Source organism: Oryx dammah, unplaced genomic scaffold, assembly GCF_014754425.2.
Source record: "Oryx dammah isolate SB20612 unplaced genomic scaffold, SCBI_Odam_1.1 HiC_scaffold_4, whole genome shotgun sequence".
Lineage (NCBI taxonomy): Eukaryota > Metazoa > Chordata > Mammalia > Artiodactyla > Bovidae > Oryx > Oryx dammah.
The window spans coordinates 70,296,570-70,310,678 of NW_024070188.1; the positions used below are offsets into that span (position 1 = coordinate 70,296,570).

A 14,109-nucleotide genomic window follows, 5' to 3' on the forward strand; every position below is an offset into this window, starting at 1 on the left:
CTGTCTCTCAAGCTGTCCCTCCAGCCGATATTATGATGTCCTTCCAGCCCCTATCATGGAATGGGCCGGGCAATTAATCAACCAGCACTGACCGTAGAGCTTTGACACAGGTCCTGTGATAAGGGAGCTTTGATTTTCTTCGTCTTTTGTCTGCAGCGTCCAGCTCACCACAGCCACCACGACTCTCGGTCAGTTTACCCTGATGCACCAGTGAAGAAAGGGGACTCGAATTCCTCTAGAGACGCCGCTAAGGCGTAAAGGTGGTCGTGGAGGACCAGGAGGAGGAGGCGGAGGGGAAGGAGGAGGGGGTGCAGACGCCGAAGTCTTCGGACGATTGGTATTGGCAGACTGGACCGAGCGGCGAGAGGCAGGCGTCGGGTCCACGCTGTGAGCGCTCAGAGCCGGCTGGCTGGACCAGCGTGGGCACACGGCTGGCGGGCTGGACGGCGTCTTCAGCACAATGGTCCGGTTCCTCTTGGTTTTCTTCCCAACTATCTTTTTGGAGATGACCCTACTCCCCAGAGGTCCCTGCAGGAAAGTGCTGCTGGCGGGAGCCTCATCTCAGCGCTCCGTGGCCAGAATGGACGGAGATGTCATCATCGGGGCCCTCTTCTCAGTCCACCACCAGCCTCCGGCCGAGAAGGTGCCCGAGAGGAAGTGTGGGGAGATTAGGGAGCAGTACGGCATCCAAAGGGTGGAGGCCATGTTCCACACTTTGGATAAGATCAACGCGGACCCGATCCTCCTGCCCAACATCACTCTGGGCAGTGAGATCCGGGATTCCTGCTGGCACTCCTCCGTGGCTCTGGAGCAGAGCATTGAGTTCATCAGGGACTCTCTGATTTCTATTCGAGATGACAGGGACGGGCTCAACCGCTGCCTGCCGGACGGTCAGACCCTCCCCCCAGGCAGGACTAAGAAGCCCATTGCGGGCGTGATCGGCCCCGGCTCCAGCTCCGTCGCCATTCAAGTACAGAACCTGCTGCAGCTCTTTGACATCCCCCAGATCGCGTACTCTGCCACCAGCATCGATCTGAGTGACAAAACTCTGTACAAATACTTCCTGAGGGTGGTCCCTTCTGACACTTTGCAGGCAAGGGCGATGCTTGACATAGTCAAGCGGTACAATTGGACCTATGTCTCCGCAGTCCACACGGAAGGTAGGCATTGCATTTGGGGAATAAAAGTACCAAGAAAACCAGGAATTGCACAGATGTGAGCTTGGGTTCATAGTGTTATTCCTGTTTATTTCTAGCGTCCTAGGACAGACTCTACCCTTTTCAGTACATGTCCACCCAAGCATTGCCTAGTTCTCATTCTCCTATAATAAGTGCAGGAAAACTGTCCCCTGGTGTTTCTGGGGGTAGTAGGAAGCAAAAAGACACCAAACTCTCCATGAATAGTGCCAAATTGTAGTTTCTGGATTTACGTATTTGCTTTTCCTTGTACTCAGAGTTTATTTGCCCCTTTATACTACCCTTAAATGACTGCTGTGGTTTTCCATGCTTAATGGAAATGGACTAATCCAATGTGAGAGATTAGAAAAACAGAAAACAAACTGCTGTTGCCTTAAATTGGACTTGAAAACTTTATCTTGCCTTAAGCAGCTGAAGGTGCTTCTTGGTCCTGGTGTCCTTCTTGGTCCCCCTTCTTACACATTTAAAACTTACCTGTGTTAAGGTAATTAATGTTAGATTAATGAAGTCATCTTCCTCAATATACTGGATACATATTTTAAATTCTAGGGTGCCTTATAGGTACAAAGGAAAAATGAAATTTTAAGAGTACATTATTTTTTCCTACTTAATGGGAAATTTTTTCCTACTTAAAATGGTCCATTTGTCTTCAGTCCCCCTAAGGATTGTCTTGTTTTATGAGCAATAGTACTGATGACCTCTTGGATTTGAATTTTGGTTTCTAGTTTTTTTTTTTTTTTCTCCTAACACAATGACTTTGCTTGTTAGAATTTAAAGCTAGACAAATTATAAATTACTAACAAAATGATAGTAGATATCAGGTTTAAAATAGCTTTTAAAAGTGAAATATATTTTACCTGAGGCCAAAAGCTTTGATGTATACAATCTTACAGACATGAATTCTTAAATAATTTCTTATATATAACTTTTCTTTACTCTTCTCATCTTACCCTATACTGATTGTTGAGTCATTTACTTTTAACTCCCCCAGGTTTATAGAGAAATTGAGACCCAGGTTACAAATCAATGTCCAGGACAACTCACGTGTATATGCTGGCATATGGAAGAGAATCTTGAGGTTATTGCTGGATTCATATTTCTTAATACCAGATTATTAATATAAAGGCCATAGGTATGACTTCATGTTCTCTGAACAAGGTACGCAATATTCAGTCACTGGTGTGAAGTCTGATATAGAAATTTAGAAACATTCTTACTGAAGTGGTGATATGGTTATGTTAATGAAAACTGATACTTTAAAGGGAGAAGAGTTTTTAGGAAAAACAAAAATTATGTAGAATTATACATTATAATTTAAGACTTTAATTTTGGGGAAAAAGTGTTCCTGTTGCAATATTATGACTTCTCATAACTGACTCCTATTTCTGAATCTGGATTTTTCTTAGTGAACTTGTGTATCTCTTTTTCAGCAAAATCTTATATTACTCTTTTAAGACACAGATTTAAATTCAGATGTGAACTCATTACATTTTTTGCTTAATGTTAGTTTACTGTATTTTGTTGTTTAATATTGCTTCCTCCAGTGCTCAGATGGAACATCTCTAAAGCACAAGTTCAAAATGTGTTAATTATCAGCACTAGAGAGATCCAACAGGGAATGGCAAAATGTAGATTGAATGTGGTTTATTTAATTATTTAATAGCTCTTCCTCAAGTGAGCTAGATAATTGATTATAGATATTAGAAGTGTAAATTCCTTCTTCAAGAAGATGTAATACTCTATCATTTTTACAAGGTAGTTTTATTTTCTGTATTTTATTATGTCATTTTGTTTGGGGGTAGACAGGAGTGGAGAAAAGACCCTCCTTCCACTCTTCAATATGTTTTCCAGTTGCATCATTTTGCTAAAATAATTGTTTATAGTGGGTTGTTTTCTGACAACTAGAGTTATCTTTTTGGAAAATTAATTGGACTTGTGTTTGCCAATTTTGTTGAGGAAAGGCTGATATTAAAATTCCACCCTCGTGTTAGTTTGGATCACTTTGTTTCCTCTCTGCCCTCTGACTTGTGTTGTGTGGTAGGGCTAATATCCCCATAGCATTAGAGTAATTGATTCGAGACTGGTTTGTGTTCAAAGAACAGCATCAGAGCTAACTTTGGTGTATATTTTATTACCAAGAAATGATGGCATTCATCTGGCCTTTAATATATGATATTTTATTTCTTCTCAAAGGGAACTTATTTCCTCTCTTATTACATATAATATCTGTGGAAGCTAAATTGCTTTTATTTTGTTCTATCTGTGAAGAAATATAACAGCGTCCTTTGTATAAGCTCTGACTGAAAATTTATTTTTTTCTGAGGCTCTGCCCTCCAGCTTCTCAGGGACCCACAGTGTACTGGCCTGAAGGCACTTTCTTGCATCATTTAGTAATTTTCCTGTCTTCAGACTGATGGGGTCACCTCCTGGTGACAGTTCCCTGTCAAAAAGCAGCTAAGACCACATATCTGGGCTGTCTTTGCCATCTGGGCACTATTCACGAGGAAAGCTAGTTTGTCTGGATATTAGCAATTTGGAGTTTAGAAATTCTTGGACCTCCAGTGACCTTCACCTCTCCTTTCTAAATGAGCCATTCTCTAGTCAATTTATCATCACAGTTTCTTTTATTAGAAGTTAGCCTAGTATAGTTAACATCAAAAGTATTAGATGACTAGATTAGCGTACTTTCATTTGTATGGTTACTATTGATTGACTTTAAAACCATAGATGAAGCATCCTATTCTTTCCAAAGTTTTATATCCCTCTGTTATTTTACTTTATATACAAGTTAAGCTTGGAGGTGTTTTCTGTTTTTGTTTTTGTTTTATTTAGGTAGAATTCAGCCGTTACATTCTTTTACATACTTTCAATCTTCTACCATGTCATTTGTGCCACACTTGTCCTCTATTCATGACAACTATCAGTTTAGCTGACATAAAAAGAGGATAAGTTCATATGAAGTTACCTGCAATGGGCTCTCCAGAAATCTTTTCAGGATTAGTTCCTGAGAGGCATATTGAAATAGGATCAAAGGAGGGCACTGAAGCAATAGAGCCTTGTCCACAAAGAAAAATGGAGTGTACTTTGGAGCAAGCTGCTCACCTGGAATGTGTGTCTTTAAATATGCTAATCATAGAGTACAAAAATAGCCTACTTCTGTGAAGAATATCTCGGCCAAGGACATTGTATCCTGTCCTTCTGATAAAATACAGATTCCCCACCCAAAATCAAATTTATCACTTCAGAAAATTTTAGAAAACAATACTTAAAAATTATCCTACTGGATTAAATTCAAAGCTTTGTATGAGTCCAGTAAAGAATATTCTTTGAGTCCAATAAAGAGTATTCTAATAAAGAATATTAGCTTCAGAAAGTTATTTTTTTGGATTGAATACATTTCACTTCTCCTAATATTTGTCTCATAGTGTCAGGGGAGTATTGATACGGTAAGCGATTTAGTGATGCTGCTGTGCCCTTTTGTTTACAGTTATGTTTTTACTGTGGTGCACTTTTTTTGGACATTTGCTTACACTTAATATAAGATGTGCTTTTTTGGGGCTTCTTTTCAAAATCTGATCTTTTTAGAAGCTTTTCTCTATTTGATATAAAACACTCTAAAATTCTAATGGCATCAGAGAAAAAAATCCTCATAAATCATAAGAACATCAGTTAACTGTTACTTTAGCTAATGCAATGACCTACAAGAATTTTATTTTTACTAAATATCTTATTTCCTATCTATACACCAGCAACTTTCTTTATACCTTTCTTATCTTGATTCCAACCTATTTCACTGTTAAATCACCTTAACAAATGTTCTATTTTATCACAAAATAAGAAATACATCTTAAAAAGTTATTTAGGCTGCCCAACTAAAGAGTGTTAAAACACCATTATTACATCTTTGCCAAAAAGTGGCTCCCATATGCTCTAAGTTTCCTAGTTGTGATTGGGATTTCTAATGAGAGTTGAAGAATATACGACTTAAATTCATAGGCAGAGTTTAACCCATTAGTCAGTTTTTCTATTTAGTGATGTTATTGCCTGAAATTTCTGTCAACTACTGGGAATTATCCAAACAATTCAAATTTCTCTTCCATGACATATCTGGTATTAATGAACTCTCTCTCTTTTATGCCATAGCTCACCAGTTCCTTTACCTATACATTTAAATTTTAGTTCCATTACTAACATAGATAACTCAACTAGTTCTTAGATAAGTTATAATCCAAAAGCCATTAAAAAAAAATATGTGCTGCTTCTAGGCCACATCTCCTTTCTTTTCTGTTTGAATAATTTTTAATATTATTATTATTATTCTAAGAGTAAGACTTTGTTTTTGTTTCCTTTAAATGTAAAAATTTTAGCTTAAATCTGCCTTATCAATAAGTCCTGGAATTTTTTAAAAATTTAATTCATCTTAGCATCCCAGCTTTGTGTCCTCATGATTTGACTATATATGTTAAAACTGAGTAAAAGAGAGTTAAATGTAAATCCTCATAGCGCTTCACCAGCAAAGTACTGCTCTGGTGCTCACTCAGTCTGTTATGAATTCCTTTCACAGTGAGTTTTTTCATTACATGCTATACCACTTTATAAGATAAATAAATGGCTTAAAAGTAGGAAAATCATCACAGCACATTTACAATTTGAATAAAAAATTTGCTATACCAAAAACTGTTTATAAGAAATTTGAATACTTGGTTTCAGTTACTGAGATCTTTATACTCTAGAAAGGGATTATGGTCTGAGCACATGTAAAATGAGTAAAAGCAAAGTATTAGTATAGACATTTAGAAACATGAGTTTATATGTGTTTAGGGAACACTGAGAGAAGATACTGGTAAGTGGAACTAGCTAGAAAAAAAGCTGGAGAAAAGGGAATTTTGATTAGTTTTTTAATATGGCATTTGTAAAAGATAAAAGCATTGGAAGAATGTCCCTATTGGGATAAAATAAGCAGGTCTGCTTGGCTGAAGTGGAGATTGTGGGCCAGGAAGTAATTAATAATAAAGGTAGCAACTCAAATGTGGGTCCTTTCATTCTGTGATTCCATGAGTCTTTATCAATATGAAGGACAAATAATGGAGAATCTTGAAGCCTGAGACAAAGAGTTTTCATTTAAAGAAAGAAATATCAAAGCATACCAAAACAGTTTGGTATGATTAAAAGGTAGTTTAAAGAAAGTGAATTCTTTCTGAAACCTGTAGGGATGATGCATTGGATGTGGAAGAAAACTAGCCATGAAAGGTTACGTTTGTAGAATTCTAGATACTAGGCTGTTAAAAATAATTGGGAAGAATAAAAATACTTCAAAGGAAAACTTTTTAGGAGGATTTGATGTACCAAAGAGTTAGAGACAAAAGAGTCAAAGATATCTTCAGTTTTGCAATTCTGAAGGACCAGGAGAATTTTGGTGTAATTAAGAGGTTTTCCGAATGGCTCAGTGGTAAAGAATCCACCTGCCAATTCAGGAGACGCGGCTTCAACCCCTGGGTTGGAAAGATCCCCTGAAGAAGGAAATGGCAACCCACTGTAGTATACTTGCTGGGAAATCCCATGGACAGAGGACCCTGACAGACTATAGTCTGTAGAGTTGCAAAAGAGCTGGATGCGACTGAGGGACTAAACAAAAACAACAACAATAGGCCTGTAATAAGTAGGTTTCAAAACCATGATTCTTTATGTTTAAAGACATGGATTTAGATTTTAAGAGTTCAGCTTGATGTGAACTTTGGCTAAGAAAACATACATTACTAGTGAGAGTGGGTATCTGGACAAAAGAAAAGTCAGGGACACACATAAGTTACCCTATTTGTGATTTTAATAGTGTTCACGTCCAAGTAAACCTTGTGTACCCAGAGCCTTGGTTACCTGACTGACTAACTTGAGTACTTGAGAGCTGATTTCTTTAAACTCCAACCTTTTACGTTTTAAACCTGTTACAAGGTGGTCTTTGAAAATTGTATTATATAACTCCGTCACATCTTTTAAAGAGCATGCAGGGTTTAATAGCAACTATTCTTGAGTATCTGAAGTAATCATTCTGAATCCCAACTGTTACATGTGTTGGGGTACAGTGATAATCTTAAAGCCTTTTGAAAAACATAAAAGCCACATTCTTATAGAAAATGGCCCTCAGTTCAGTTCAGTCGCTCAGTCGTGTCTGACTCTTTGAAACCCCATGAGTCGCAGCACACCAGGCCTCCCTGTCCATCACCAACTCCTGGAGTTCACTCAAACTCACGTCCATCGAGTCGGTGATGTCATCTAGCCATCTCACCCTCTGTTGTCCCCTTCTCCTCCTGCCTCCAATCCCTCCCAGCATCAGAGTCTTTTCCAATGAGTCAATTCTTCGCATGAGGTGGCCAAAGTACTGGAGTTTCAGCTTTAGCATCATTCCTTCCAAAGAACACCCAGGACTGATCTCCTTCAGAATAGACTGGTTGGATCTCCTTGCAGTCCAAGGGACTCTCAAGAGTCTTCTCCAACACCACAGTCCAAAAGCATCAATTCTTCTGCGCTCAGCTTTCTTCACAGTCCAACTCTCACATCCATACATGACCACTGGAAAAACCATAGCTTTGACTAGATGGACCTTTGTTGACAAAATAATGTCTCTGCTTTTCAATATACTATCTAGGTTGGTCATAACGTTCCTTCCAAAGAGTAAGCGTCTTTTAATTTCATGGCTGCAGTCACCATCTGCAGTGATTTTAAAGCACACAAAAAAAGAAAGTCTGACACTGTTTCCACTGTTTCCCCATCTATTTGCCATGAAGTGATGGGACCGGATGCCATGATCTTCGTTTTCTGAATGTTGAGCTTTAAGCCAACTTTTTCACTCTCCTGTTTCACTTTCATCAAGAGGCTCTTTAGTTCCTCTTCACTTTCTGCCATAAGAGTGCTGTCATCTGCATATCTGAGGTTATTGAGATTTCTCTCAGCAATCGATTCCAGCTTGTGCTTCTTCCAGCCCAGGGTTTCTCACGATGTACTCTGCACAGAAGTTAAATAAGCAGGGTGACAATATACAGCCTTGACGTACTCCTTTTCCTATTTGGAACCAGTCTGTTGTCCATGTCCAGTTCTAGCTGTTGCTTCCTGACCTGCATACAGATTTCTCAAGAGGCAGGTTAGGTGGTCTGGTATGCCCATCTCTTTCAGAATTTTCCACAGTTTATTGTGATCCACACGGTCAAAGGCTTTGGCATAGTCAATAAAGCAGGAATAGATGTTTTTCTGGAACTGTCTTGCTTTTTCCATGATCCAGCAGATGTTGGCAATTTGATCTCTGGTTCCTCTGCCTTTTCTAAAACCAGTTGGAACATCTGGAAGTTCACGGTTCACATATTTGCTGAAGCCTGGCTTGGAGAATTTTGAGCATTACTTTCCTAGCATGTGAGATGAGTGAAATTGTACAGTAGTTTGAGAATTCTTTGGCATTGCCTTTCTTAAGGATTGGAATGAAAGCTGACCTTTTCCAGTCCTGTGGCCACTGTTGAGTTTTCCAAACTTGCTGGCATAGTGAGTGTAGCACTTTCACAGCATCATCTTTCAGGATTTGAAATAGCTCAGCTTGAATTCCATCACCTCCACTAGCTTTGTTCGTAGTGATGCTTTCTAAGGTCCACTTGACTTCACATTCCAGGACTTCTGGCTCTAGGTGAGTGATCACACCGTCATGATTATCTTGGTCATGAAGATCTCTTCGTACAGTTCTTCTGTGTATTCTTGCCACCTCTTCTTAATATCTTCTATTTCTGTTAGGTCCATACCATTTCTGTCCTTTATCGAGCCCATCTTTGCATGAAATGTTCCCTTGGTATATCTAATTTTCTTGAAGAGATCTCTAGTCTTTCTCATTCTGTTCTTTTCCTCTATTTCTTTGCATTGATCGCTGAGGAAGGCTTTCTGATTTCTCCTTGCTATTCTTTGGAACTCTGCATTCAGATGCTTATTTCTTTCCTTTTCTCCTTTACTTTAGGCTTCTCTTCTTTTCACAGCTATTTGTAAGGCCTCCCCCAACAGCCATTTTGCTCTTTTGCATTTCTTTTCCATGGGGATGGTCTTGATCCCTGTCCTGTACAATGTCACGAACCTCCGTCCATAGTTCATCAGGCACTCTACCTCTCAGATCTAGTCCCTTAAATCTATTTCTAACTTCCACTGTATAATCATAAGGGGTTTGATTTAGGTCATACCTGAATGGTCTAGCGGTTTTCCCCACTTTCTTCAATTTCAGTCTGAATTTGGCAATAAGAAGTTCATGATCTGAGCCACAGTCAGCTCCTGGTCTTGTTTTTGCTGACTGTGTAGAGCTTCTCCATCTTTGGCTGCAAAAAATATAATCAATCTGATTTCGGTGTTGACCATCTGGCGATGTCCATGTGTAGAGTCTTCTCTTGTGTTGTTGGAAGAGGGTTTTTGCTATGAGCAGTGCATTCTCTTGACAAAACTCTATTATACTTTGCCCTGCTTCATTCCGTATTCCAAGGCCAAATTTGCCTGTTACTCGAGGTGTTTCTTGACTTCCTACTTTTGCATCCAGTCCTCTATAATGAAAAGGACATATTTTTTGGGTGTTAGTTCTAAAAGGTCTTGTAGATCATCATAGACTCTTCAACTTCAGCTTCTTCAGCGTTACTGGTTGGGGCATAGGCTTGGATTACTGTGATATTGGATGATTTGCCTTGGAAACGAACAGAAATCATTCTGTCGTTTTTGAGATTGCATTGAAGTACTGCATTCTTTTTTTGACCATGATGGCTACTCCATTTTTTCTAAGGGATTCCTGCCCGCAGTAGTAGATATAATGGTCATCTGATTTGAATTCACCCATTCCAGTCCATTTTAGTTCACTGATTCCTAGAATGTTGACATTCACTCTTCCCATCTCCTGTTTGACCACTTTCAATTTGCCTTGATTCATGGACCTAACATTCCAAATTCCTATGCAATATTGCTCTTTACAGCATTGGACCTTGCTTCTATCACCAGTCACATCCACAACTGGGTATTGGTTTTGCTTTGGCTCCATCCCTTCATTCTTTCTGGAGTTATTTCTCCACTGATCTCCAGTAGCATATTGGGTACCTACCAACCTGGGGAGTTCCTCTTTCAGTATCCTATTATTTTGCCTTTTCATACTGTTCATGGGGTTCTTAAGGCAAGAATACTGAAATGATTTGCCATTCCTTTCTCCAGTGGACCACATTCTGTCAGACCTCTCCACCATGACCCGCTCATCTTGGGTGGCCCCACAGGGCATGGCTTAGTTTCATTGAGTTAGACCAGGCTGTGGTCCATGTGATTAGATTGACTATTTTTCTGTGATTATGGTTTCAGTGTGTCTGCCATCTGATGCCCTCTCGCAACACTTACTGTCTTACTTGGTTTTCTTTTACCTTGGATGTGGGGTTGCTCCCGAAAATGGCCCTAGGTTGCCATATTTTGAGTTCCCATCTTTGTGATTTTCTCTATATTGAATAGACTTATTAAGCCATTTTCTAAGTTATTTCATCAGTGTTTAGTTAACAGGCACAGTGTACAAAGGATTGAGGTGAAATCCAAAGATGAAAAAAGGAGGCATTTTTATTATTTTGAGAAAGCTTGAACTCTTCTTGATTTTTCTGCCAAACCATCTATCACCCTGTGAGTCTGTTTGCTTTGGAACAAATTTTATAAGTAGCTGGCAGGCGTAGGGTAGATGGTGATAGAGACTTCTATTTTGTGTTTCTATCATGTGGCTTGGCAGTTGCCAGTCCTCTTCAAGCAGTACAATTTTTTCTCCTAGTGATCTATGGAGCTAATATACAATGGCAATTTTTATGGACTTTGAATAACTTTCTGGGCAGTGGCTAGAGTGGCATCAGCATAAAGAGATTTGTCAGAAGCCATATTTTCATCATGCCATGTAAGACCACAGTGGGCTAGGGAAAGCATAACCAAGGAGACAATAGTTTTGTAAGCACCTACAACCATTGAAAAAACCAACTCATAGTGCATGCCGTTTTGATATTAGATTGGAAGCAACGTCTCAGTAGGAGAGGGTTGTCAGTTTTCAGAGAAGCTGTAGTTGAAAATTAGAGTCAGGCTGAGACATAAAGTCTTGTCATAATGATGTAGCTCTCTTATCCATTAAAGAGCTATCATTAGATTTTAAACTTATTGGAAATATTTATGTATTTTATGTGTGCAAGTTCTACTTATTTTACATTTTAAAAGACAATTTTCATGAAAAATTATAATTTTAATCTTCTTCAGTCTCATGGGAAGATTTACTTTCTTAAACTTAAGACGTTGGGGTTAAAATATGGCAGTAATGTTTTTATGAAGGATACTGGTGCAAACAGAAACTTGGTGATCAGATATCCTCACTTATCAATTTAGGATCATCTATTTTAATTACTTCATAGCCAACAAATTGAAGATTCAAGGCAGTTATCTAAATGATTCAGATAAAATTCTTAATTGGCAGATGAAATGCAAGACAATTTGGGGGAGCATTGTTTTGCTTGCTAAGCAACTCTATTTGCTTTCTAATGAACATATGACCTTTTATTCATTGATAAATTCATTTGTCTATTACTTGTCATACATTGGTCTTGGTGCTTGGAACATATAAATTAAAATAATAATAGTTATTTTTATGATTATTTCATTATTGTTACTACTGTCCCTAAGGGTCCCATAGTCTGTGGAAGAAACAGAAATATATAGGTGGTTAAAGGCTTATGAGTTCCAGAAAGTACATTTAAACACTTAGAAAATAAATGGATAAAAGACTATGAAAATAGTATACATTCATCTCAGTTTTATGTATAAAATGGGAATGATAATCACTACCATGTCATTTGCCTCACAGCAGTGTTTCAGAGAACAAGGAGATGGTGTGTATAATGAGGCTTCATCTGTTTTTCTTAAACTGCCATCAGTTAGCCCTTCTTAGCTGAAGAAAATTGAATAAGTACATGAAATCAGTTAATAAGGTGAAGATTTTTGATCCTAAAACTTAGTAGCAAAAGATAAAAATGCAGTTTATGGTTAAGATAAATATTCAGTTTGTGCTATAGGTTTTAGGAACCTTTCTCATGCTGCAAATGAGAAAACAAAGCCCAAAATGACCTTCCTAAGACCATAGGATTCATTAGTAACAAAGCTAGGATTAATTCAGCTTCATGTGAGAGACTTCTGTAAGCCAAAGATTGATTGATTTTTAATTTTTAAATCACGTGAGCCACGCTCATGCATTCCTCTCTTTTGTTGAGGTTTATATCAGCCAGTCCAGCTATGTTCTTCCCAACTTTACTGCAGTCAATTAACAGCTTCCAAGAGACTCATCTGTCACTGGAAACTCATTCTCACTGCTGAGAGTCTTCCTTTCAATACTCCTGGGTGATCCCAGCATTTGCATGTGTGACCCATTGATGCTTATCCTCATAGATCGTTGATCTCAACTCTGTGTCCTTCACCTTCACTTCAGCAGCCCACTTACTCTGTCCAGCCTGGCACCTTGGATTCTTCAAGCTCACCAAGGACTCTTCTAGCTCTAAACTCTTAAACACCAAAAAGCCTTTGAACAATACAAGCCTCCTTAACTCCTCTTGTTTCCAGCTCACCTGCTCTCCACATTTCCCTGGAAAATCTGCATCAAACTATTTTATTTGATCTGATTTCTTCTCTAGATCTGAGCAACTCTATTTCTATATTTGTGCTTGTTACCGGCTTGTAAAAGAACTCCTTTTTCAGAGAAAATGAACTTCCAGCTTAAAGTGTCTACTCCACAAGAAATTCTGGCTGAGGGGATTATAAATGTGCCATTTTCCTCTCAGCCCTTTCAGTGCAAAAAATAAAGACCAGGAAGGAGGATTTTTTTTTTTTAAAGAAAGAAGGAAATATTCAATCCCTCTGAGGGCTGTGGTCAAGAGTGGGAGATCACATTTGCTCAGACAGCTCTGCAGTGCCATCTCTATAGCAAGTAACCAGGGATGCTGAAGAGTGAAGAAGAATGAGATTTTAAAAAGGATGAGTACGGGTAGATTTCAGGGGTCAGGGGTAGAACTGGCCCAAAGATTTCTTGGAATCAGCCACATTTAGAGAGCCATCAGGGTAAAAATGTCCACAAACAATCCCTTAGGTTTACTGTGCAGACGAAATGAGACAGGGCTGTGTATAGATCGGATATGCTGTATGTGTCAGATCTTGTTGCTCTCATAAGGCCATTCAAACCTTAAATAAGACGTCCTTAGTCCAGGAGATCCTGCATGAAGTAAATACAGGAATGTATTGGGGTAAGCATGTGCAAGTAAAGAGAGAAGGGGGCATATCTCAGTAATTTGCTAACTTTGAGCAGCACGTTCAGGTTTCCATTCTTTCCATCATAACAGTTGCACCCATAGCAAGTGGTTCTCAGTGAAAGTCCTTTGTCTATTTGATTATTCTATAGTCATTCTAAAATTGTTGCTGGATACATTGAAGCAGTTTCCTCTGTTCTCTTTGGTGCTCTAACACATTATATAATTTGTACATTATGAAGGGAAGAACAAAAAGATCAGTAGACAAATTACCAACAGTATGTTCAAGAGAAGAAACTGTTTACAGTAGCATTTAACAAGTGATTTCAGGATATCAAGACAGTGAAAACAAATTATGATAAATAATATCCCTTTTTACTGGATAAATATGTATATAATACTATTTTACTTTTTTGGTCAATAGATATTATTCTGTAGGTTAAAAAAGAAGACATTTTCAAATCTCTCTCTTAATTAAGTAAATGTTAGTGAGCGTCTTCTCTGGACCAGGCCCTCTGCTATAGTCATTGATTGATGCCCAGAGATAGATGAACTATAGATAATCCATCTGTCAGGAAGTTCACCATATAATGATTACCATTCAGTAAAACCATAGG

General features: G+C 38.5%; 1 protein-coding gene across 2 annotated transcripts in view; it reads left to right on the forward strand.

Annotated features, from left to right (window-relative positions):
• Positions 1–416: 416 nt before the first annotated feature.
• GRM1 (glutamate metabotropic receptor 1) overlaps positions 417–14,109 on the forward strand; it is a 430,251-nt gene continuing 416,558 nt past the window's right edge. For both annotated transcript variants that reach the window (XM_040238639.1, XM_040238640.1), the window contains exon 1: positions 417–1,160. In XM_040238639.1, the coding sequence (XP_040094573.1) occupies positions 461–1,160 (700 nt within the window). In that variant the 5' untranslated portion in view covers positions 417–460. The remainder of the gene's footprint in view (positions 1,161–14,109) is intronic.